Source organism: Pituophis catenifer, unplaced genomic scaffold (assembly GCF_029215685.1).
Source record: "Pituophis catenifer annectens isolate HBS135680 unplaced genomic scaffold, rPitCat1.0.hap2 SCAF_13, whole genome shotgun sequence".
NCBI classification, from domain to species: domain Eukaryota; kingdom Metazoa; phylum Chordata; class Lepidosauria; order Squamata; family Colubridae; genus Pituophis; species Pituophis catenifer.
The window spans coordinates 3578027-3601727 of NW_027256893.1; the positions used below are offsets into that span (position 1 = coordinate 3578027).

The following is a 23701-nucleotide window of genomic DNA, read 5'->3' on the forward strand; positions in this document are numbered from 1 at the left end:
AGACAGCTTCTCCTGCTCGAGTAGGGGGCTGGACTAGAAGACCTCCAGGGTCCCTTCCAGCTCCTGTTCTGCTCTATTCTAATCTGCTCTATTTATTTTTATTTATTTATTTGAATGGGAGTTGGGGAAGGAAAATGTTCCCATTGCCCATCTCCAAAATTCTCTCGTAAGAATTTTGAAGACTCAGATTTCTTAACACACAAGTTACTCATGCCCTAGTCATCTCCCGTCTTGACTATTGCAACGCGCTATACATGGGGCTAGGGATGCGGTGGGTCAGTGGCTAAGACGCTGAGCTTGTCGATCGAAAGGTTGGCAGCTCGAATCCCTAGTCTCACATAATGGGGTGAGCTCCCGTTCCTTGTCCCGGCTTCTGCCAACCTAGCAGTTCGAAAGCACGTAAAAAATGCAAGTAGAAAAATAGGGACCAGCTTTGGTGGGAAGGGAACAGCGTTCCGTGCACCTTTGGCGTTGAGTCATGCCTGCCACATGACCACGGAGACGTCTTCGGACAGCGCTGGCTTTTCGGCTTTGAAACGGAGATGAGCACCGCCCCCTAGAGTCGGAAACAATTAGCACTTATGGGCGAGGAGAACTTTTACCTTTTTATACATGGGGCTTCCCCCGAAAAGCATCCAGAAGCTCCAGTTGGTTCAAAATGCAGTGGCCCCACATGGTTGTGTAGACTTCGGTGTGCCCGTGTTGCCTCCTGCAGGAGCTGCATTGGTTGTTGGTTTGCTTCTGGGTGCAATTCAAGGTGCTGGTTGTCACCTTTAAAGCCCTTCATGGCTCAGGACCAGGTTATCCGAGGGACCGTCTCTTGCCAGTCACATCAGGGGTGAAATGCTCCCGGTTTGGGATAGCGATGGCGGATGGTTCGGAGAACCGGTAGCAAAAATCCCTGCAAACCCCCCCCCCCCCATGCCCAGCTGAGCCACGCGATCATCAGAGGCTTTTTTTTTTTTTTTTACTTTTAAAAGCATATTTTCTACAACCTCTTTGGCCGAAAAAATGCTTTTAAAAGTAAAAAAAAAAAAAGCCTCTGATGATCGCGCGGCTCAGCTAGGATTGTCAGAGGCTTTTAAAAGCATTTTTTCTACAACCTCTTCACCCGAACAGGTTGTAGAAAAAATGCTTTTAAAAGTAAGTTAAAAAAAAAAAAGTTGGCCATGCCTGTCACATTACCCCCCCCCCCCCCACCAAGCCACACCCACAGAACCGGTAATATCAAATTTTAGATTTCACCCCTGAGTCACATCCACCTGATACACTAGAATGGGGTAGTAAGGAACGTGGCATGTCCCGTCCCGTAAGGAGTTCCAACTGATGAGACCCAGAGGAAGGGCCTTCTCCGTGGTGACTGCCTTTCTCTGGAACATCATCCCACCTGAGATTAGACTGGTCCCCACTCTGACCCCCTTTCGGATGGCCCTGAAGACCTGGTTTTGCCAGTGGGCCTAGGAAACCCAGAGTGAGAGGGAGCCCATCAAATGGCTGATTTGAGTGTGGTGTTGTTGCCAGGTTAAAATAACCCTTTATTTTTTAATTTCTTCTACATTGTGTTTTTATTTTCTCTAAGCCGCCTAGATCGTGTAGGCGGCTATGTAAATTTTCCAAAATAAATAAAACATCTCACCCAGCAGCCTCCAGCCGAGGTTGTTTTCAAGCCTTTGCTGTGTGGCCCATTGTTGTAGGTCAAGGTTTGGCCCATCGTACCGTGTTTCCCCGAAAATAAGACCCTCTCTTATATTTTTTTGAACCCCGAAATAAGCGCTTGGCCTTATTTTCGGGGGTCTTATTATTTTGGGGTGCGTGGAGCAAGACGGGGCTCCTCTTGCTGTCTCACCTGATTTCCAACTCTGCGTTTAAATATTTTTGGGGAGGGCTTATTTTCGGGGGGAGGCTTATTTTAGTGCAGGCGCTTAGAACCCTGATTGGACTTATTATCAGGGGAGGTCTTATTTTCGGGGAAACAGGGTAGTAGCCTGGGGCAGGGGTCTCCATCCTTGGCAACATTAAGACTTGTGGACTTCAATTGGACAGCAAAGCTGGTTGGGGAATTCTGGGACTTGAAGTCCGCCAGGCTTAACGTTGCCAAGGATGGAGACCCCCTGATCTGGGACATCTGTTCCCAGAGAACTGATCCCCCTGGTTTGTCAGCATGATGAGGAAGATCAGGGAGTCCTTCAAGAAATTCAATAACGCTTAAGGGCAAAGTCCAGAGACACCAATCCCCATTAAATAACCTTGAAAAGTAGCAGAACTCAGATGGGTGACCATGAAAGGCAGCGGAAAAAAATCACAGCAAAAAACATAAAACCTGCAGACTCTTTTTTATTAAATTCTCCCGTTTCATCTGTACAGAAAAATGCACATTATGTTCAGTATTTCAGTTAACAATTCAAAAATTACACAGCATGAACATGTAAAAACAAAGAATGGCCAAGAATTTGTACATAGATAAGGAAAAAAAAAAACACCAAACAATTTACAAAAAAAAAAAAATCAATATTACATTTTTTTAAAAAGAACTAAGATCAGCCAACATTTGCTGTTTTGTGTTGTTTTTTTAAAAAAATTCTTTACCATGTCTCCAATGGCTGCTTTTCAAGGCTGCAAGAAGGGCACCGAACATAACCTAGCTATGCCCTTTCCAAGTTGTTTGGTGTGTATGGGTGGGTGTTGGTTTAAAATCCAATATTTGGATCTGCAATGAAAACAAAATCAAAACCGTGAGCATCAAAGACATTAATTGGTTCTGGGCTGCCTTGCAGGGGAAATGCCTCTTGGTGCCAATTCAGGAAACTCCAGATACCTTTTCACCAGGTATGGAGCCACAGGGTGGGCCACACTGCAAATTTGAGGCAGTGGAAGGAAGCAATGCCAGTCCTACGAAGTCCCCAAATGTAGCCAGTCATTGCTGGCTCAAAAGAGTGGCAGTTTCCTCACAAATAACTATAAGGCTTAGTCCAAAACGCAGTTAGGTTCAGTACACAGCCCCTTCTGTCCTCAGCCTTCCAGCATGGGGCCAACCTGATGCTATTTGCTGTGCCTTAATTTTCTCTCACTGAGACAAGGGGGGCAGCCTGTCTGATGGAAAGAAGGCCAAATGTACGTGTTGCAGGATCCAATCTGGGTCGGTCACCAGGACCAGAAGTTTTGCCTTCTGAGCTTTCGAAGTCGTGCTGGAAGCCCATCCTCGGGGAATTTCTTCACACAGAGAAGTTGCCTGAAAATGGGCTCCAGCATAAGTCCGAAAACTCGGAAGACAAAACTTCTGGTCCCGGTGACCGACCCAGATTGGATCCTGGAAAACAAGGCCCTGCATCCTCACCCAGTTTAGGCAGAGGAGCCCTCTGTGACCAACCTGTCTTCTCCTGCAAACGGTTGCAAAGCACAAAACACAACTGTATGGAAGTGGGAGGAGGAAGGAGTCTTTTGGCTCCCAGCTAAGGAGGGTTTTAAACCATTCAAACCGGCAGACTGGCAAAACTCAAGCACTGCCTTCTCCGCCTTCCTTGAATTAATTAATCTAATTAAGCAGAATTAATCTGGTGTGGCACAGCCTGAGTGGAAATGAAGCCTAATCTCTCCTGATCTGTTTCTGAGGTTGAAAAGTAAAACAGAAGAGGCAGCCGGGGAACTCCCTGCAGAAAGTCCTGGGAAGGGAGCATGGGGACTGCAGCAACATTGGAGGCCGTACAGCCTCTTTCCACAGCAGCGGGCCTCTTAAGCCCTTGGGGCAGACCGGGCAAGCTATCTCGGGGCCATTGCTTAGGAGCCCCTTTTTCGGTGCCCTGTCTCCTCTCTCCGCAGAAGCATCGTTCCTTATCCTCAACACAACCTAAAACAGTGGAAATGCAGGTAAAGGCAACTACAATTAGCTGAGGGGAAGCAAAAATAAAAAAAATGTGTGTGTTATGTAATTTTCTAAGACACAGTAGCTAAAATGACTGCGGGGGGGGGGGAAAGGAACAGAGACTTTCACCTTTGTCAGCAAATGCGGCAAGACAGCCAAGACCAATCCAGGTGTCTTGCTGGCATCTTGCCCAATTGTACAACTCTGAATGAGACTGGGACTCTTCCTTGCTTCCTATCAATGGTTTAGCCTCTTTTAAGCGCTCTGTAGTCCATAATCCACAGCCAGCCTCTCCAAAGAGCTTCAGTGCCCTATTGCCTTCTCCCTTTCTGCGGTTCTTAATTCTGGCCTATCGCGTATCCAATTTTGTGCCAGAATCGCACATCTCAAGGTCATGGGCCAATGTCTCTAGGAGGAAACCAATGTCTGACAAAAGACTGGAGTAGTTTTTAGATCCTGCAGAGGAGAGAAGACACCTGCAGCATCCCCTGGGTTCTTAGATCACGTGTCTTTTACCAGTCCCACCTTCTAGAACAGGGGTGGGGAAGTGTGGCCCTTTTATGACTTGTGGACTTCAACTCCCAGAATTCCTGAGCCAGCATGGTGCCTTCCCCACCCCTGTTCTAGGAGATCCGGGGGGAACCCAAAAAGAACCGTGATCCAAGAACCTTTCAGGATAGCAAGAAGGAATAAAAAGGAATCAGTAGTCACTTAAAAAATAAAACACACCAAACTGCCATCTCTAGGGAAGCAAAACCAGATACCACATTGCTCATTTTCCAGTAGGAAGTCTCCTAAAGTTAAACTTTGTAGAAACACCATTCACCAACACTTCAGAGCAGCAGCAAATATTCACAGTTACGAGCGACAGCTGGTCCAGACACTCTGACCGCCTGGTCCCTTGACACAAACACCCTCCGTTTTTGGGAAGTTAAATGTTAAAAAAAAAAAAATCTAGAAAGGTAGAATCTGTCTAGCAAGTGCAATACTGGTATGAGCTGGAACATGCCAGGGGAATGGAGAGGGGCGAGCCATTAAGCTTTGCACTGGCCAGAACACCCAAATGCAGGATTCAGCCCCAGCATACGCAGGCGGAGACCTATGGCTAGCAGGTTAAAAGACTGTCCCATGTGCCAATGTAAGAGAACGTGCAGCTTCTTTTACTCCCCAATCAGGTCAAGGGTAGCCTCCAGGTTCAGACCAGGAGGGCTATCCACAGTGCTGCTGCAGAAAAGTTACCACTTCCTTTCAAAATAACAGGCAAACAGTCCCCACCAACCCATTCTTGCTTAGGAACCGAGTCCAGAAGGTGCTCCTTTCCTCCTTCTCAAGCCTGACAGAGCATGAACCCTGCTCCCCTTCTGATTAAGGCCGGATCTGCGTATCGGGGAGAAGGTCACCTGCTAATCATCACCCCAGCAAAGGCCCTCCTCTTTTGGGGGCCCAAATCTTCAGGGTCACTTTCCAAGATACCTACTTGCTTCACACACACTTGCCTCATCTAACAGCTTCCACTGGGGTAGGACGTAGCTTTATGAGGGGAACCTATAAAACCACCGGACTTCGTTTCTTGTGGTCGATATTTTATTAATCCCAAAAGACAACGGAGAAAATGAACGGCTTTTGCCTGTTGGCGGAAACTGAGGAACAAACCAGTATAAGGAAAGGAAAGGAAAGGAAAAATACACACAAACAGAACCTGGTGACAGAAAGAGAACTGGTGGGAGATGATATTCCTCTGAGACCATTTTGCTGACAGATTATGAGCTGAAGATGCTGGTTCATTGGCAAATTAGAGATCCAAACCAGGGTCGGTGGTGGTGAGCGGTAGGTAAATGTCCCATCCTTTCAAGTCCTGTCCTGCCTAAACTCAGGGCGCAAATATTTCCTCACCGAGACGCACTGCCCCCAAAATTATGCCAAGAACGGATCTTTAAAAGGTTGGCTTTAAAAACCTCCCGGGCTGCAGTTTTGTCAGTCTGGTTTGGAGCATGTCGAAGAAGGTAGTTCAACAGTACGAGAAAGGGGGGGGGGGGGGGGAAGGGAAAAGAAAGAGCTTTGTCTACAGGCAGGCAAACAACCGTGGCTAACGATGGGGTAACAAAGCTGCTGGACAGGATGGGAAACCCAGCCGACACGAGCTGCTGCTGCTGCTGCTGCTGCTGCTGTTCTAATTGGCTTGTATTGTCTGAAGGAGAGCGAGGTGGGGAGGGAGACTATACAGAGAAGACTGTACAAATCGGGCAGGCCTTCCTCCTCCTTCCCTCCGATGACCAAGGTCGTCTCTACCTGTCCTTCAGTTCTCGTGTCACTCGCTTAGTGATACGCCCGCACATCAGACCAATCAGGAACAGGACACAGATGCCTGCACTGATCACCGACAGGATGTAGTTCTTGGATGGAGACGTCACCACTTGCATGGCAAGGTCCGAAAAGCCTTCTGCGGGGGCCACCTGGCAAGAGGGAAAGGAGCCGTCAGCTACCGAGTCCAGGGAAAGACACACCAACCCAACCAAGACAGGTGGCAGAAGACAAACAATCGTCTGTTCCTGTGGAATTGGGATCGTAGAAACACCCAGGAGCATAGAAGAGTTCAGAGGCAGATGCATAAATAAATGTCTTAAACGTATTTATTCATATAATAAATCATATTAACTATGTACAACAGAGATCAAGTCTCATGAGGAAGAAACATGAAAAGAGAGAGATGGAGAGAGCGAGGTGGAAAAGGTTGGAGGGGGTTTTATACTCAGGGTAAGCCCTTCCTTTCCACATAGGGGTGGAGACACTCTCTGCCTCCACTGGTGTCTATATGACACATGTGCCAATGGCTTGCAAATACTTGACAGTTCCAATGAAGTTATGCTAATAAAAGCCTCATTTCACCTGGGCAAATTCTGTAGAAATCTCTTAAGTATCAGTCTGGCTAGAAGGTGCAACGCTGGACCTTAACAACCATGAAGCTCGCAACTAGAGAGTTAGAACATGCCCAAATATATTTCGGAGATCCCCAGTTTGCTCTGGGAAATGATTACTCTACCTTTCTTAAAACTTCCCAGGTGTGTCTAAGAATGGGAACCACATTTTTAAGGTCAAAAATTCTGTTCATCTTTGATGCCTTTTAATTCAGTGTTTCTCAACCTTGGCAACTTGCACAAGATGTGCAGACTTCAACTCCCAGAATTCCCCAGCCGGCATGTTGTCAAGGTTAAGGTACACTTCTTTAAATGCATCAAAGGTAAAGTTCCACATAAGTTTGTAGTAGAATTTTCTTCAAAGTTGAAGCTGGATAAAACCCTACTACAGCTGCTTATGGATTGATCCCTAACTTTATTTCCATCCCACTTCGTAGTGACACATCTTAATGTGCCTTCAAATCAATTTGCCATGAAAGTATTTCCTCTTTAATAAACAAAGCCAGTGAGATGCTTTTCCATGCAAAGCGCAGGCAAGGTCCAGATCATGAATACAGTAGAAATCAAATAGGGGTAGTGGTAGGAGAGAGAATGGAATGGAATGGAATAGAATAGAATAAAATGAGAAATTGGAATGGTATGGTATGGTAATGGTAATGGTAATGGTAATGGAATGGAATGGAATGGAATGGAATGGAATGGAATGGAATAGAATAGAATAGAATAGAATAGAATAGAATAGAATAGAATAGAATAGAATAGAATAGAATAGAATAGAATAGAATAGAATAGAATAGAATAGAATAGAATAGAATTTTACCATCACTTTAAATGTATACTAATCAGTGTGCAATGAAATTTTATTGCATTCAGCTCATCATTCCACTAGCCATCCAGAGCTCCACACCAACACACACACACACACACACACACACACACACACACACACACACACACACACAGAGGGAGGGGGAGGGAGGGAGGGAGGGAGGGAGGGAGGGAGAGAGAGAGAGAGAGAGAGAGAGAGGGAGAGAGAGAGAGAGAGAGAGAGACTCTCAAATCAGCAATCATACTGGCTAGACATTAGAAGAAGTCCTCCACTTACAACCATTTGTTTAGCAATTGTTTGAAGTTGAAGTTACACCACCACTGAAAAGGTGACTTGTGACTGGTTCCTGGTACATATGAACATCACAGCATCCTTAGTCAAGCAATCAAAATTCAGGCCCTCTCAACCGACATGCCTTTTCGACATCCCAGGGTCATGTAAAATGATCATTTGCAACCTTTTCAGCCAGCTTCCAGGCAGTCAATGGGGGAAGCCAGATTCGCTTAACAACCACACGATTCGCTTAAGAACCACCGTGGATTTGCTTAACAAGAAAAGGTTGTAAAATCAGACACCACTCACTTAACTGAGGGGTGTCTTAATTACTAAGCCTTGCTTAGTAATGGTAGTAATGGAAAGTCTGGTCCTAACTGTAGCCATAAGTCAAGGACGAGCTGTATGGGGATGAGACCCAACCTACCTGCAACACTTCCTAGAATCTGTTTTACCTCCCCTTAATTTCCTCCTCATTTCCAAGCACGCCAAGGGCTCTTCTCTTCCCATTTAAAAAAAGACGTTAAGTGCCACCTCACTCACCTTTGCAGCAAAGCTCCACATTTCAATGCGGTCATTAAGGCGTTTTTTGCATTCTGGCTGTAGCCGTACCCGCTTGTCCTCCAGAGCTTCCATGAGGCAGGACATCTCTGCAGAATGAAGGAAACGCCATCACAAAAGGCAGGGCTCCCTTGAAAGGGTCAGGGAAGGTCCTGCCACACTGCAAACCACGAATAGGACAGAATCTCCAGGAAGGAGTGAGGCTCCCCTTAGTGCACAGGTGTCATCACGTCACGTATCACGAGTTTTCCCCCTTCGCTAAACCGGGGGTGGGCGTGGCCTGTGTGTGACGCATCCAGCCCACGAGTTTGACACCCCTGGCTTAGTGCATGAGGCCATCCCCAAAATAAATATTTAAAAAACTCATTTTACAGACAGCCTGAAAACAAGATACTTGCAATTTGAAACTTTTCCACCCCAAAAATCATTGAGAAGCTGGTTAAAAAAATGCCCGGGCCCTTCATCTCTAGTGTGGTGTTCATAGTGCAAAGCCTCCAGGTTTGTAAGCAGCCACAATCTGGAGTGAACGGACTTTGTGGTCAGAACAGCCTAGCGGTCTCAGCACTCCACAGACCAATCAGTTAACACAAAACTTACGCCGGCCTCTTCCTGGAGTGATGGCGGCACAGTGGTGCTTGATGTCCAGCGCGCAGGCTGTGTGAAGGACGGGATCCACAAAAATGTCAGCCTTGCTTTCCTTCAGCATGTTCAGCACTTCCTGGAGAGCAGAAAGTCACAAGGATCATGATCAGATAGGATCACAAGTTGTTCTCGAGCCAATGAAAACTGAAGGGCTTTGGAGGGGGGAGGAGGAGGAGGAGAAGCAGCAGAAGAGGAGGAGGAGGAGGAGGAGGAGGAGGAGGAGTAGGAGGAGGAGGAGGGGGAAGGGGAAGGGGAAGGGGAAGGGGAAGGAGAAGGAGGAGAAGGAGAAGGAGAAGGAGAAGGAGAAGGAGAAGGAGAAGAAGAAGAAGAAGAAGAAGAAGAAGAAGAAGAAGAAGAAGAAGAAGAAGAAGAAGAAGAAGAAGAAGAAGAAGAAGAAGAAGAAGAAGAAGAAGAAGAAGAAGAAGAAGAAGAAGAAGAAGAAGAAGAAGAAGAAGAATAGTTGTGGTAGTAGTACAGACAGTGCTCATCCAGGGAGGTGGGTTCTGGAGGTACCACTAGCTGATAGTTAAAATTAATGTGAAATGAAGGTTACAAGGCTGTCTTGGTGGACGATTTGTGGCTGCATCTGAACAATGCCTCCAAGAGGGAAGAGGGGAGCCGGGGGGGGCCATTCCAGATGGAATAAAGGTAGGGAGAGACGCAAATCAAAATAAAATTATCAGTTGGAATCTCTAAAGATGCCATTTAAAGCAGGGGACCCGCAGCTCAAATCTGGGCCTTGAGCCACTGTGCTGCCGCACTCACTCACACTCGCGCGTCAGTTGTGGTTTATGGACTGTTTTGTCTTCCCCAGCAGTTCTCTTCACCTGGATTTAGAACTGCCCCAACCGAAGCCAGCCACGAGCAAGGCCAGACTAATCCCCCAGGCAATGGCCAATTAGTCCATAACACAAAGAGCAAGCTGCTCAAACAGTAAGTCCAATAAACCAACATAAAGCCCCCAGGCAAAACTTAAAGTACATCCAGGTTAGCTCACGGGTTACAGTAATTCAGAGTCCCAGGAAACACAAACGAGCACACAGCCATGACTCACACACGGTGTTTCCAGCAACGCCTCCCTCTGCCTGCCATGCTAAATAGCTCCTGGTGCATCCCATCAAGAGGGACGGGGCCTACTCCCGAGCAATCTGGCAGACCTCCGTTTCTCTGCCCTGTGTGCTCTGAGATCTACCATGGCAGGCAGTTCCTCCCCCTCCTCTTCATTGGCCTGCAAGCTCTCCCCAACCAAGGCCTGTTCTGCCGGCAGTTCAGGGTCAGTAATTCCCGATGTGCCAGGAATTATCTCATTCTAAGAGCCTCGGTGGTGCAGTGGTTAGAGTGCAGTAATGCAGGCTACTTCTGCTGACTGCTGGCTGCCTGCAATTTGGCAGTTCAAATCCCACCAGGCTCCAGGTTGACTTAGCCTTCCATCCTTCCAAGGTGGGTAAAATGAGGACCCAGATTTTTGGGGGCAAGAGGCTGACTCTGTAAACCGCTTAGAGAGGGCTGCAAAGCACTGTGAAGCGGTATATAAGTCTAAGGGCTATGGCTATTCTCTCTCGAGCCGGCCTCTGAGGAATCATCTGAGGAGTCGTCCAAAGGAGACATCACAGCCATTCGGAACCAGGCCACAGAAGTGGTGGCTGAGCATGCATGCACACATGCATCCTCCACTTGCGCAAACAGCAGACAAGCGCATGCACGCATGCTCCATTTGCAGGAGTGGCGGGCATGTCTGCCTCTCATGCAAATGGAACTGCACGTGCGCACGCTTGCCCGCTGCTCACGCGGAACCAACCAATCCCCTCTCCACCCCCCTCCCTGCTGGTCTGCAAAGCCGAAAAGGTTGTGGAGCTCGGATTTAAAGACCACAATTCTGATTCCAGATGCCTCCCAAAGGCAGACAAATGCTGCAGACTCCGAGATGCCTCCCTCCCCTTGGAAGACGAGAGCCGGTGCTTTTATCTGCGTGTCCATTAAGGCAGGACCGCTCACCTTCTTGCACATCTCTGCTTTAATTTTGAGCAAATTCACTTTCAGACACTCTTCCACCTGCCCTGTCTGCTCCTGGGCTGCGGCCTCTTCTGCACACAAGGTAAAAATCTGTAAGGATATAAAGCAGATTAGAATGTAGCCATCACAGGACAAGCTAGCAAAGTCCAAGTATTTATAAAAGAGAACAGAAACATGGAAGAGGCAAACAAGTTTTCTAAGTACGGCAGCAAACAAAAGGGAAGGGATGCTGTCCTATGGCCCATGACAAGTGGATTTGTGCTCAAAATAGTTTATCCTCGTATTCCGGAGCCAAGGGATAGAGCACCGCTATATTTAAGGGTAGAAACTTTAGCTGAGGAATGCGGCCTAGGATCGAATTTAGAAGCTAGTCATTTAAGACAATACCAGCTTGATAATAATAGGTTTAAAAACATCAGGGAATGGGAAGTGCTCAAGAGCTGAACAGGCTTTGGCAGTGTGCTATGGCCATTATGGAGGCAAATGTGATTTTAGAATTACATCAATACAAGCAGAGTTTCCAAATATGGGAAGTAATCCTTTCCATATATTCTGCGTCAGTCTAACCTCAAGCACTGGGCCCAATATTTTTAGCAAGATTCAGAGAAGCTGGAACAGGTTCACAGTCAGGCAACGTGGATCTGCAGAGGACTGGGAAAAGAGCTTAGGAAGGAAGATGGAGGGAGTCTGGTTAGGCCGAAGGAGGGAGAGGTTAGTGGAATGAGAGCCCTTCTCAAAAACTGGAAAATGTGGCCTAAAGAACCTCTGCCTTGTTCCAGGAAAACAGGACACGGAATGGGAGTCAGTCCTTCTTCCCAACCGTTTTGCTATCACTGGAGATGCTCCAGACAGCTCTAAATCTGAGGATGATAACTGAGCCCAGAATTACAGTTGTAAATCATGATGATCTTAATGTGGTCACTATGTCACCGATTTTATGACCATTTTTGCAGCAGTTATCAAGCAAGTGCAAAAGGTCATAAAGATGGGCACTTTTGCCAAATGCCCAACATTTGATCACGTGACTGTGACTGTGTTATGTGACACAACTTCAAAACCAGGTTGTAAGTAGCTCTGGGAAAGTCCATTGTAATTTCAAACAGCCACTAAGCAACTGGTCGTAAGTCAAGGACTGCCTGCAATCTGGATTCTGGCACTGCGCAGGGAGTCAAACTTGATTGTTGTAATGGCCTTTTTCAACTCAATGGCTCTAAGTATTCGCAAGTTCTTATTTTCGCACAACTATCAGAGAAACACCCACAAATATTTTTGCAGGGAGTCCTCCTGCAGTCCTGGACAGCTGTACTACAGAGAGGGTTGTTCCAGAATTCACCCCAAGAACTCAAAACACTTAAGACAGAGAAGCGGAGGGTATAAACTGAGGAGACAGCAACAACACCCCCCACCCCCAAAAAAATACTGACTGGCAACGGCATTTTGTCTTCAGTAGACTAGTTCAAACAGCAGGAATTCCAGCTTTTAGCTTTACTGTTTCTTCCGAAGTACATAGGGGAGAGTTATTTTCACAAAGATCTTAAACTGCAGAAGGACAAATTGGGGAACCAGACTCCATTAACCTCAGGAAAAAAAGGCCCTCCACTGATAAAGGAATTGAATTGTCCCAAAGATGCTTTTTTTTTTCCAAGAGGCAACTGGACTTTCTGGTTTTTCTTGGAAGATGTTTCACGTCTCATCCAAGAAGCTTCGTTAGCTTTCTGAAGCTGAAAACGCTTCTTGGATGAGAAGCGAAACATCTTCCAAGAAAAACCAGAAAGTCCAGTTGCTTCTTGAAAAAAAAAAAGCACCTTTGGGACAACCACGACCTGGAGGACTGAGAATCTCCATAGACAAAGGAATTTAATGAACAAGCTGAGTTCCAGACAGGTCAATACCAGAGGGGAGTTCTGATATATGATACTAAACTGGTTTTCCACAATGTTTCACTCCATTCACAAATGCAAATTCAACATAAATGATGGCAACTGTGACAAAGGGATTCACAGAGATTTATAGCCCGGTTCATGGCTGCTATTATTTAAATGATATGGTTAAACGTGATAAGAACTTGTCAACATATTTGGGGGGAAGGAGGACTGAATCTGGAAGCTCCCACCTCTTCTGAGCAGTGCATTTGCAACTGAGGATCTAACCGGTAATCCAGAGCAGATTCCTCAATGATCACTCGAATCTGATCCTCGCAGTCTGATGAAAGACGCTGTTCAGAAACAAGAATATGAATCGTCGTCACGCATGGATAGATTATGTGCAGAACAAATATCAAATTAGGAAGTATCAAATAGCTTTTCATTGAAAGTATTATATAAAAATAGAAATGTATGAATTTTGTGAAGATAAAAAATTATAAGGGGGTTTGAGGGGTTCAAGTTTTATAAAAAGGGGATTTTGATGGGATTATACTCTGTGGAAGTCAGGGGGGGAGGGTTAGCGGGGGTTTGGGGGGGTTAGGGTGGGGAGTGTGGGGTGGGTTGGGGGGGAAAATGGGGTGAAAATGTAATTGTAAAACTTTTGCAATAAAAAAAAAAAATCGTCGTCACGCTGGAGAAGAACCAAGCCTGATATCATTCTCGACAACTGACTTGCCATGCAGCTAAATGGAGATAAAAACTGGCCAGTTTATTGATATCTAGTCTTACAAAAGGAAAATTCTCTCCAAACAGTTGACAAGCTACATTGTAGAACAGTTGTAAAACAAAACACAATACTTATTTTGTTCAAAAGCAAACTGTCTTCATGGCGGTCGTTGAGATGGCTGGACCTGCCTTTTCAGTTCTGCTTTTTTTCCCCCTTTTGTTTTGCTTGTTTCTGTAAAGCCATAATTGCAGCTTTGTTTTGCCTTTTCAGCACGATGAGCAGGAGGATGGTGTCCAATCCTGTCTCCAAACCAATGAATAGCAATTGGCGTCATCAAGCTCATATTTTTTCAGGATTACGGAAAAACCCTGAAAACCCAGCTAACCTCTCAGGGAAAGCCCTTGAAACCCACAGCCATTGTTGGTTCCCAGATGAGACAGCTGGATTACACAAATTCACACAGTTTGGAAGCCTGATTCATAATCCAGACCACTAATTCCCACTAATGTTTGGACAAACTGCTTTATCAAGTCTCTAGCTCAGAGGCCAAGCTACCATGTTTCCTCAAAAATAAGACCGGGTCTTATGTATTTTTTTGCCACCAAAAAAGGCACCAGGTCTTATTTTGGGGGGATGTCGTCCACTGACTTGTGCGCGTTGCCCCAGGCCTCCTTTTCGCTGTCAGAAGCCTTCAGGAACTTCTTCTGCAGCTGGCAAAGCTTTCCTGAAGGCCTCTGCAGCCGATAACAGAGCTCCGGATCAATCCATCCGGCTGCAGAAGAAATGGGCCAGCAAGGCAGGTGTCGGGTGTGAGGCCTGGCTGCAACTGTTTGAAAGTAAGTAGTAGGGCAGCTCCACCCCCACTCCCACCCTAGCTTAATTTTTACCCGTGCACCCTGGAGTGGGCGGGGTCTTAATTAGGGCTTATTTTGGGCTTAAGGCTTATATTGGGTGCATGTCTAAAAATCAAGCTAGGACTTACTTTCAGGGTAGGTTGTATTTTTGGGGAAACACGGTAGCAGGTCAGTGAAAGTGCATGGCACATCAGCCTTCCTGCTTCTAGGTGCTCAGTGGGTTTCCATTCTCCAAAATTCTTAACAATGACCGAACTGGTAAGGAATTCGTAAGAAAGTCAGTGCACACCTCTGGCAGGTAGGTGGACTGGAGAAACACGTGACCTGCAAAACCCTATCAAGGATGCAAGATTGACAGAGACTTTCTTTAAGACAGTTTAATGCTGGGAATTAGAAGATCGGAACCCGCCAGCTTAGTAAGTGCATTAAAGCAGGTCTCCTCCCTGATCTCCCTTTCCTGCCATGTTTGTGTGACAGCCTAAGAGTCTGTTTAGTTGATAAGCTTGTAATGGGATCCCTCTTTGGGTTGAGACAGATTTCTTTCTTTCTGTCTTTCTTTCTTTCTCAACCTCTGCACGGTTTCTACAGAAGTGGAGAGGGAAGGACTGTCCTGCCCTCTGTTCTGGCCAACGTAAGGGACACCATTACCTGGTCTGCGTATTTCAGCTTCAGGCAGGATATGACCTGCCCTTCCAGCTCTGACTCCTCCTTGGCTTTACTCAGAATGCTCTGGCAGAATTTGGGAATGTCTGCTTTGCATGCCTTCCTGAGCACTGGATTCAGACGGTAATCTGCCGGAGAGGAAAAAGTTAAAGCAGGCTTAAAAGATTTGCAGCCCTGGGAGGCATCTCTGCAGAGCTGCACTGGGTTTACAAAGGAGCCTACAAGTGGAGTTGCATCCGAATGCTCTCTAATGGAGCAAATTACAAAGGTGTCACCTGAAAGAAAGGTCTGGAATACAGTTCCTAAACACTTAGAGACTTCGTATTTTAAGCGGCAAATGTGCACAGATTATGACTACCCAAAAAAAAAAAAAAACTAGCTTCACTGAACTGCAGACAATGCTTGCTGGGATCTCAAAAGGGAGAGGTAATGGTTGAATAAGATACTCTTTGTCTGGTTAAATGAGAATTCAAAATTACCATGATTTTATGTTGAGCGAGATAGGCTAAACCCCAGGTTCCACGGTTTTTACCCTTGTGGGTTTTTTTAATGGAAGGGGGAAGATTTCCCATTCAGTATGATCCAAGGGAAAAATGAAATAAAATGATTTATTTTAAGCAACGAAGAGCTCTCACAATTTCAGCCAATTCCAATTGGGCAATGCAATGGACATCTTGCTAGATTGCTTGCTTGCTTCAGTTACCTAATGCAAAATTCAGCGATCTCTCTCTCTTCCCGCCCTCCCTCTCTCCTTCTCCTTTTTTTGTGGTTGCATGTTCAGTTTTTATTGATTTCATCTCTCTGTCTATGCCAAAGTCCCTCCCAGCCATGCTAGTTTCTTTCAACCAGCCAAAATCCAAATTTGGAGCTTTCCATAAGCCAGGTAAATTCTTCTCCGAGCTACAACATTTCTACTTTGGGTCAAATATATTTAGTAAATTGCACCCAAGTGCTTCTGTAGATTTGATCATTACATTTCAGTTAACTTTGAAATAACAAAATGCTCTGTATGGGGAAGACAGGTCACTGACCCGCATAGGAAATTTTACTTGGAAGGCCTGGGGTAGATTTGAGCAGACATAAAATGCCCACCCTACAGAAAAGCAAGCGTGGCATTCTGCTCAGACAAGCTGTGTGGGTGCGGTGATTTCAAATGCAGAGATGCGGCTAGAAATTACAGCGCTCAGTGCTGCACAATAAAAGCGAACAACAAACACAAATAATACACTCCAGGACAAGAAAGCAGAGGAGCTTGTGTAAGGAACACCATCAAAGAAAAGTGTGGACTCCTTTTGTAGGTTTTCAATTCACTTCAAAGCCCCGGATGCCTGGCAAATAGAATTCTCCCACGAATGAAGGCAGGCCTTTCTGTTCTGGCCCCACGCAGCCACAGACCATTTTACCTGTGTTCTGGGTAATCTGGCGCTTTGTGATCATCTGCTTGCATTTGGGATCCATCACCTCGCTGTTTTTGTTCTGCTTCAAGCACTGCAGCATGTTCTTTGCGTCTGCTTCTGGGCAGAACCTCTGCCAAGGGAGACAGAGAAACATCAACTCAGCAAGGAGAAACATTTCCCATGCTTGGACATCTCCTCCAAGGAGGAAACAGTGCAGGAAGGCAAAGCCAGGCAGGGTGGAGAGCCTCCTGCCTGGACTGGCTTGGAGATCCATCCTTTCTCCAAGACCCAGACTGAGGACATGGAGCACTGGATCTCCCTGAAACGCCTGTCCCTTTTGTGTTCTCCCCAGTTATATGGGGCATGGTTTGAGAACCATCTCTATTGGAGCAAAACTCTCTAAAAGAGAATGACCTTCTTAGGAAGAGACACTCCACTGCCTGAGCGATCCTACCAAACACCACAAACTCTGGATGGAGTGTTAGGGCTCCCTATTGTGAGATTTCTGCTTGGGGGGGGGGGCAGAAATGTAGGCATGAGTTTTGGAAGGATGGTTCAGGAGCCCCACGCCTCTTTTTTGGTGCCTTCAATTCAATGTTGACTTCTGGTCTTATGCAATTTTTTTCTCTCTTTTTCAAACCATTTTCCCCTTCATCTGACACGATCCGAACTCTGCCCCACACACAACCATACCTGAAAGAGATTTGGGTGCACAACTTGGTGTATCACGAAGCTTAATTTCATACAGTATTCATTTTTCATCCTCCTTGGAGGGCAACTCAATGGCATTAAAAAGCCCACCATCTTTCAACTCTTCATCAGACCCAATGATACCAGAGACAAAGCAAGTGGTAGCCCTTGCTTAAGGAGACATTTTGGAGAGCCTGAAGTACTCCAGCTCTTCTTTCTGCCATTTTGATTGAGGCCAATAAAGGTACTGTCCTATTTAGAGATACTGGATCCTTTTGCTCACAAACCAACCCTACAACAGCTCACAATCCATACAGAGAGGAAGTGAGTATTCCATGCCCATCCCATAACACTCCCCCCACCCCCAGGAGCCATAGTGGCGCCGTGGTTAGAATGCAATATTGCAGGCTGACTCTGCCGACTGCCAACAGTTCAATCCGTCTCAAGGTTAACTCAGCCTTCCATCCTTCCGAGGTGGGTAAAACGAGGACCCAGACTGTTGGGGGCAAGAGGCTGACTCTGTCAACCGCTTAGAGAGGGCTGTAAAGCACTGAGAAGTGATATCTAAGTCTAAGGGCTATTGCTATTGCTCCTACTGTTCACTCTGCGGCCTGAACAGCCATCCCTGAAGACATTTTTTATATAAATTATGATGAACAAGTAATTACACCCATTTGCGTAGTGACCATCTGGAGTTAACAACAGTCACAAAACAGTGACTTATGACCACTACATGCACTTATGACCATCGCAGCATCCTGATGGTCACAGGACCAGAATTTGGGCACTATTTAAGATAGATACCGCATTTTGGGGTCCTGGGATCTCTGCCTGCAACTTCCCCAATCGATTTCCGACAAGGAGAGAAGCAGAAAAGAAGCCAGATTCTCTTAACAACCACATGATTCTCTTAACAACAGTCGAGATTCACTTAACAACCGTTGCAAAACAGGTCATAAAATCCGACTCACTTAACCACCACCTTGCTTAGCAAAGGAAATTCTGGTCCCAATTATGGTTATAAGTTGAGGCCTGCTGTATTACACACAAAACAGTGTGGCTACTGCAGACCTCTCACTCATTTCCCAGCCCTTTGGCTGCATTCAACATGATTATTCATCAAAAGGGACAAGAATTAGAACAGAAGCGCACTTCATCGTTTCTGATTGGGAGGAGAAAACGCTTTCTGGGAGCGCTAACAAATTAGTACCACTTCATTAAGCCTTAGTAAGGCCACACCTGGAATACTGTGTTCAATTTTGTTCACCACATTACAAAAAAGATGTTGAGACTCTGGAAAAAAGTGCAGAGAGTAGAGTAGAGTAGAGTAGAGTAGAGTAGAGTAGAGTAGAGTAGAGTAGAGTAGAGTAGAGTAGAGTAGAGTAGAGTAGAGTAGAGTAGAGTAGAGTAGAGTAGAAAATAAGCTGGAAGGGACCTTGGAGGTCTTCTAGTCCAGCCCCCTGCTCAAACAGGAGAACCTATAGTAGAGAGCAACTAAGATGATTAAAAAAAAAAAAGATGATTAAGCAGTGGAACAGTTTGCCTTCAGAAGTTGTAGGTGCTCCATCACTGGAGGCTTTTAAGAAGAGACTGGACAGCCAACTATCTGAAATGGTATAGGGTCTCCTTCTTAAGCAGGGGGTTGGATTAGAAGACCTCCAAGGTCTCTTCCAGCTCTATTCTGATTGATTGAAATCAGATTAGAACGAGTATTCAGCAGCATGTCAAGTTGTCTCCCTTTCCTTCCCAGCATTCAGCCCAAGACATTCCTGGGACAAGAACTGGTCATCTTTACCTTGATCATCTGTTTGCAGACCCGCATGAGGGTGTAATCCAGCTCTGGATCCATCATCTCTGTCTCTTGGAGTTTGAAGACTTTTTGGTGGCAGCGGCTGCTCAGTTGTTTCTTGTTTTCTTTCAAACACTCAATGATCTGCAGGGAGAGGAGGTGATTAAGAAAACATTGCACTGACTGTAAAAGGGCAGCACTGATGAAACAGAATTGGGACTATGCTCTTCGGTCAAAATGCATTTTAGTACGAAGACCCTTATGCTAGATAGCATCAAATCCAAGCCAAGCCCAAGATCGGCCTTTGCAAGGCTTGGACTGAAGGAACCGGTTGCACAGATGACATCATTGTTTCTTAAACTTGGCCCTTGAAGATGTACAGACTTCAAGTCTCAGAATTCCAGTCAGCCATGGCTTACATCTTAAATTAGCCAAGGTTGAGAAACATGAGGTATCATTCTTAAACTCTTAGTAGCAAAATGTTTAACTTGAGAGCAAGCAAAACTGTAATTTAAGAGGCAAGAAAGAATTTGAAATGGAGCCGTTTCTACCCCAGCATGGTAATTTCAAAATGAACGTTTTCAGCAACTGGTTGTTATAGAAGCACAGATTACGAAGTATTCCAGAATACTATAGAAAAGTGAGAGGCCACATCCATGGCTCGACCCATGTCCCTTGTCCCAAGCAGAAGCAACTAGAGAGAAAAGCAAGATTAAGGTATCTTCAGCTTTGGCTACACTTCAGAAATTAACAGAAAGGGCTAAGGCAAAAAACTAAGTCTGTTCATATTTTAAGTTAATTCAAATGAAATAGTGTTGGCATGCGGATTAAAGGCTTTGTATTAGCCTTGTTTATTATACATTTATCATTCTACCATTTATAAGCCATCTTATCGGTGAGATGAATGGCATATACATTTAATACATACATCTCAATTAGCAAGTCTCACAAGGGCTGGGAAAGTCAAGCTCAAATCCGGCTCAGGCACCACTGCTTTGCAATAAAATATATGAGGAGTGGAGACCAGAAATGTTACACCTTGGTGAAAATTTGATGAACGTGCACACAAACACCTGTGAATACATCTATATAAACCTATCATCACCTGGGCATTGCCGTAGGGAACATTCTGGCAGTAGTTCTTAATGTCAGTTTTACATGCTTCATGAAGATCTGGTTCCAGACGGATATCTTCAGTCTGCAAGACAAATTCAGATCCAAAGAGGAATATGAAACAGGAGCAGCCATTGAAGCTCAGAGCAAACGAGCAGCTTTTTTATTCAGACCAAACCGAAGTCACAAAGCACTCTATGCCCTGCAAGATCCCATGAAACCCTTTAATTGATTCCCGGTTCTGCAGGAGGGTGGAGGGAAGGATGACATGCATTCAAAGCACTCGGGCTTAGCCTTAAGATGCAGCGTAAAAGCATTATTTTAGACTCAGCTGTCTTCCAGTAGGAGTCTGAGTTGGGCCCAAGCCTTGCCTCAAAAACCTGCCAAGAAATGTTTCTGAGATTGGAGGGATCAGACTGGGCAACACACTGGCACCCTGGATGCTCAAGAAGACTGCCTTCTTCTGGCAAAGTGCCAGAGTGGAACACAAACTGTGAGAGAGGATAATTAGGGGAAAACACATTAGCAATGAGTGGCACTCTGTGTTTTTAACTGGCATCCCACCAGATTCCCCGAGAAACCTGTGACAGACAGACAGCACCCAGGCCTGTTTACCATTTCCAGCTCCTCCACCCGCAGCTGCTTGCGGCATTTCAGAGAGACCCGGTGCTCTTTGGCATCCTGCAGGGTATCGTTGCGCACTGTGGTGCTCAGGCAGATCACCACGTCCACCCTGAAGAAGAAAGAAGCATGATGTCTCCCACAGACCAGATGAAAGGCCGCCCCAAGCTACGGAGGAAAACCACAGACGTACTTTTTCTTGATGTTGGGACACAACTTCAGCACATCTTCCTTGCAGGCCATTTTAAATTTGTAGGAGAACCTAAAATCCTTCATTTGGATCTGAACAAAAAAAAAAGCGAGCAAAGAGCATCAGTCCTCAACTCCCCTAAATGTCTCCCTCCAGTCTAGCAAAGTTCTGGTGGAGAGAAGTAGACTCTACTTCTCTACTCCTATGTAGACCATGAAAAGTGATGTAGTTGGCCAGCCTCCAGTTAACAGCCATGGAAATATGGAATGACCATCTGGAAGGAGATGCTGGAATTGGTACGGAGAGAGTAATCACAGCAAGGAAGTCTAGAAGGAAGGGACCACAAAGAGCCCACTTTCTATTAACTGCGGTGATCCTGTCAATTTGGAAGAAGAGGGTCTTGTCTGGTTCTTAGCCCTGGTAAAGCTCAAATTCTTTTTGGCTCAGCCTTTGTTAGATCTCCTTCTTCAGGGAAAACTGTCTGCCCTACACAGTCTAGGAGGGACAGGATGTTCCAGGTACCCCATCCTGAAAGAAACTGGGGAGTTGGGACCCAGGGATGAGTTTCAACTGGCAGATCCCCTCCTCTAGAACAGCTGGCTCTCCAGTAGAATGTATTCCTAGGTTTCTAGAAAAATGGAGAAGGCTGTCCTTCTTTAAGGCAGCAATTAGGCAGGAAGGCCTTCCAAGTGATGGCAGTAGTTAAGGCATATTATTTTTATTAGTATTCTATGGATGCTTTTACACTGATATACAATCAATCCCCTGGAGTTGTTAGAACCGGCAACATATGAATGGCTGGGAATAAACGAATAAAACGGCTGTACTCACTAGCTGGAAATGCGTAACTCCAACTGCACACTTCTCATTCATCTCCTTCTGATGCTTATTCTGAACGAGACACTCCATGAGGTCTCCTGAGTCAATTTGGTTGTCTGCCATTTCCTGAAGGGGAGATGGAACAATTAGGGGCATGTAATGACTGTCTGGCAGAAACTCTCTTCCTTCTTGGCAGCTTCCACTGTCAAATTAAGGAAGGCATAAATCATAACTTGGAGAAGCTTCAAGAGGTCTTCATGAACTCAACTATCACCGTAGAAGGTGAGGGAGAAATAGCCAGTCTTGGCCCCAGAACAATCTAGTTGCCCTCAGTTGTATTTCCTCAACTCAGCACATCGACCGCTAATTCCATTCCCACTTGGGCACTGCCAACTGCCTATTGCCAAGGGAATTTAAAGTTGCAATCCAGCGCACATCCTGAGGAGGGCAAACTGGGGAAAGGTGGAGTACAAGCAGAATTAAATTTTATATAGAACATAGAATAACAGAGTTGGAAGGGACCTTGTAGGTCATCTAGTCCAACCCCCTGCCCAAGCAGGAGACCCAACACCATTTCTGACAGATGGCAGTCCAGTCTCTTCTTAAAAGCGTCCAGGGATGAAGCTCCCACAACTTCTGAAGGCAACTTCTGTTCCACAGGTTGATTGTTCTCACTGTCAGAAAGTTCCCCCTTATTTCCAGGTTGAATCTCTCCTTGGTCAGTTTCCATCTATTATTCCTTGTCTGGCCTTCGGGTGCTTTGGAAAATGGGTTTTCATCCTCCTCTCTGTGACATATGTTCCCACAAAGCCCAATTCTCTCATTAAATGCTATTCAAACCCCACAGGGACAGGGGTATGAAAATTAAAAGTCATTTCCTACATAAGGCAGAAATTCTATGCAAAGTAAAATTTGAAACTCTTTCTGGCATACAGGTAGTTTTTGACTCATGACCACAATTGAGGCCAAAATTTCTGTCGCTAAGTGAAACATTTGTTAAGTGAATTTTGCTTTATTTTACGACCTTTCTTGCCATGGTTGTTAAGTGAATCACTGCAGTTGTTAAATTAGTAACACCGTTGTTAAGTGAATCTGGCTTCCACACTGACTTGGCTTGTCGGAAGGTCACAAAAAAGATGATCACATGTCCCCAGGGACAGTGCAACCGTCATAAATATGAACCAGTTGGCAAGCATCTGAATGTAAATCATATGACCATGGGGATGCTGCAATGGTCATAAGTGTGAAAAATGGCCATAAGTCACTTTTTTTCAATGCCGTTGTAACTTCGGTCACTAAACAAACCGTTGTAAGTTGAGGCTGACCTGTATTTACTCCTATTCCAAAATGCTGGTTTTGCTTGGCTCCATTATGCAGAGTACCAAAGCATCGCTGCACGAGTATTGTCTCCACCTTCGGACAAACATCCCCCATCTTCAGAGACTCCGGCCAGTGCTGAGCAAACCATTTCAGTTACATTCTCATAGCAAGAAACCCCTTTTCTCAAGAGGGAAGAGGGAGAGGAAGGTTGAAAGGAAACTCATCTAACAAGGATGATGGCTCCAGGCATCAGACTCTCCACCATCTGCTTGCTCTTCTAACTCCATCTCTCTGCCACCCAAATGATCCACTATAACAGGGGTCTCCAACCTTGGCCACTCTAAGACTTGTGGACTTCAGCTCCCAGAATTCCTCAGCCAGCTTTGCTGGGAGTTGTAGTCCACAAGTCTTAAAGTGGCCACTTTTGGAGTTGGAGACCCCTGCACCAGTGGTGAAATTCAAATTTTTTTAGTACTGGTTCTGTGGGCGTGGCTTGGTGGGTGTGGTGTGGCTTGGTGGACGTGGCAGGGGAAGGATACTGCAAAATCTCCCTTCCCACCC

At 45.7% G+C, this 23701-nt stretch overlaps 1 protein-coding gene across 3 annotated transcripts in view; it reads right to left on the reverse strand.

Annotated features, from left to right (window-relative positions):
• Positions 1-2318: 2318 nt before the first annotated feature.
• GLG1 (golgi glycoprotein 1) overlaps positions 2319-23701 on the reverse strand; it is an 81407-nt gene continuing 60024 nt past the window's right edge. The window contains exons 15-27 of one of the 3 annotated variants that reach the window (XM_070953183.1): positions 21833-21946; positions 21005-21093; positions 20806-20923; positions 20183-20275; positions 19084-19221; positions 16605-16728; positions 15187-15329; positions 13206-13307; positions 11075-11182; positions 9035-9155; positions 8420-8526; positions 6149-6312; positions 2319-2707 (exon numbers count right to left, since the gene is read on the reverse strand). In XM_070953183.1, coding sequence (XP_070809284.1) covers positions 2608-2707; positions 6149-6312; positions 8420-8526; positions 9035-9155; positions 11075-11182; positions 13206-13307; positions 15187-15329; positions 16605-16728; positions 19084-19221; positions 20183-20275; positions 20806-20923; positions 21005-21093; positions 21833-21946 — 1521 coding nt within the window. In that variant the 3' untranslated portion in view covers positions 2319-2607. Of the gene's footprint in view, positions 2708-3988; positions 6313-8419; positions 8527-9034; positions 9156-11074; positions 11183-13205; positions 13308-13340; positions 13984-15186; positions 15330-16604; positions 16729-19083; positions 19222-20182; positions 20276-20805; positions 20924-21004; positions 21094-21832; positions 21947-23701 lie in introns of those variants that run through there. The other 2 variants (XR_011601009.1, XM_070953184.1) reach the window with 2 other exon arrangements.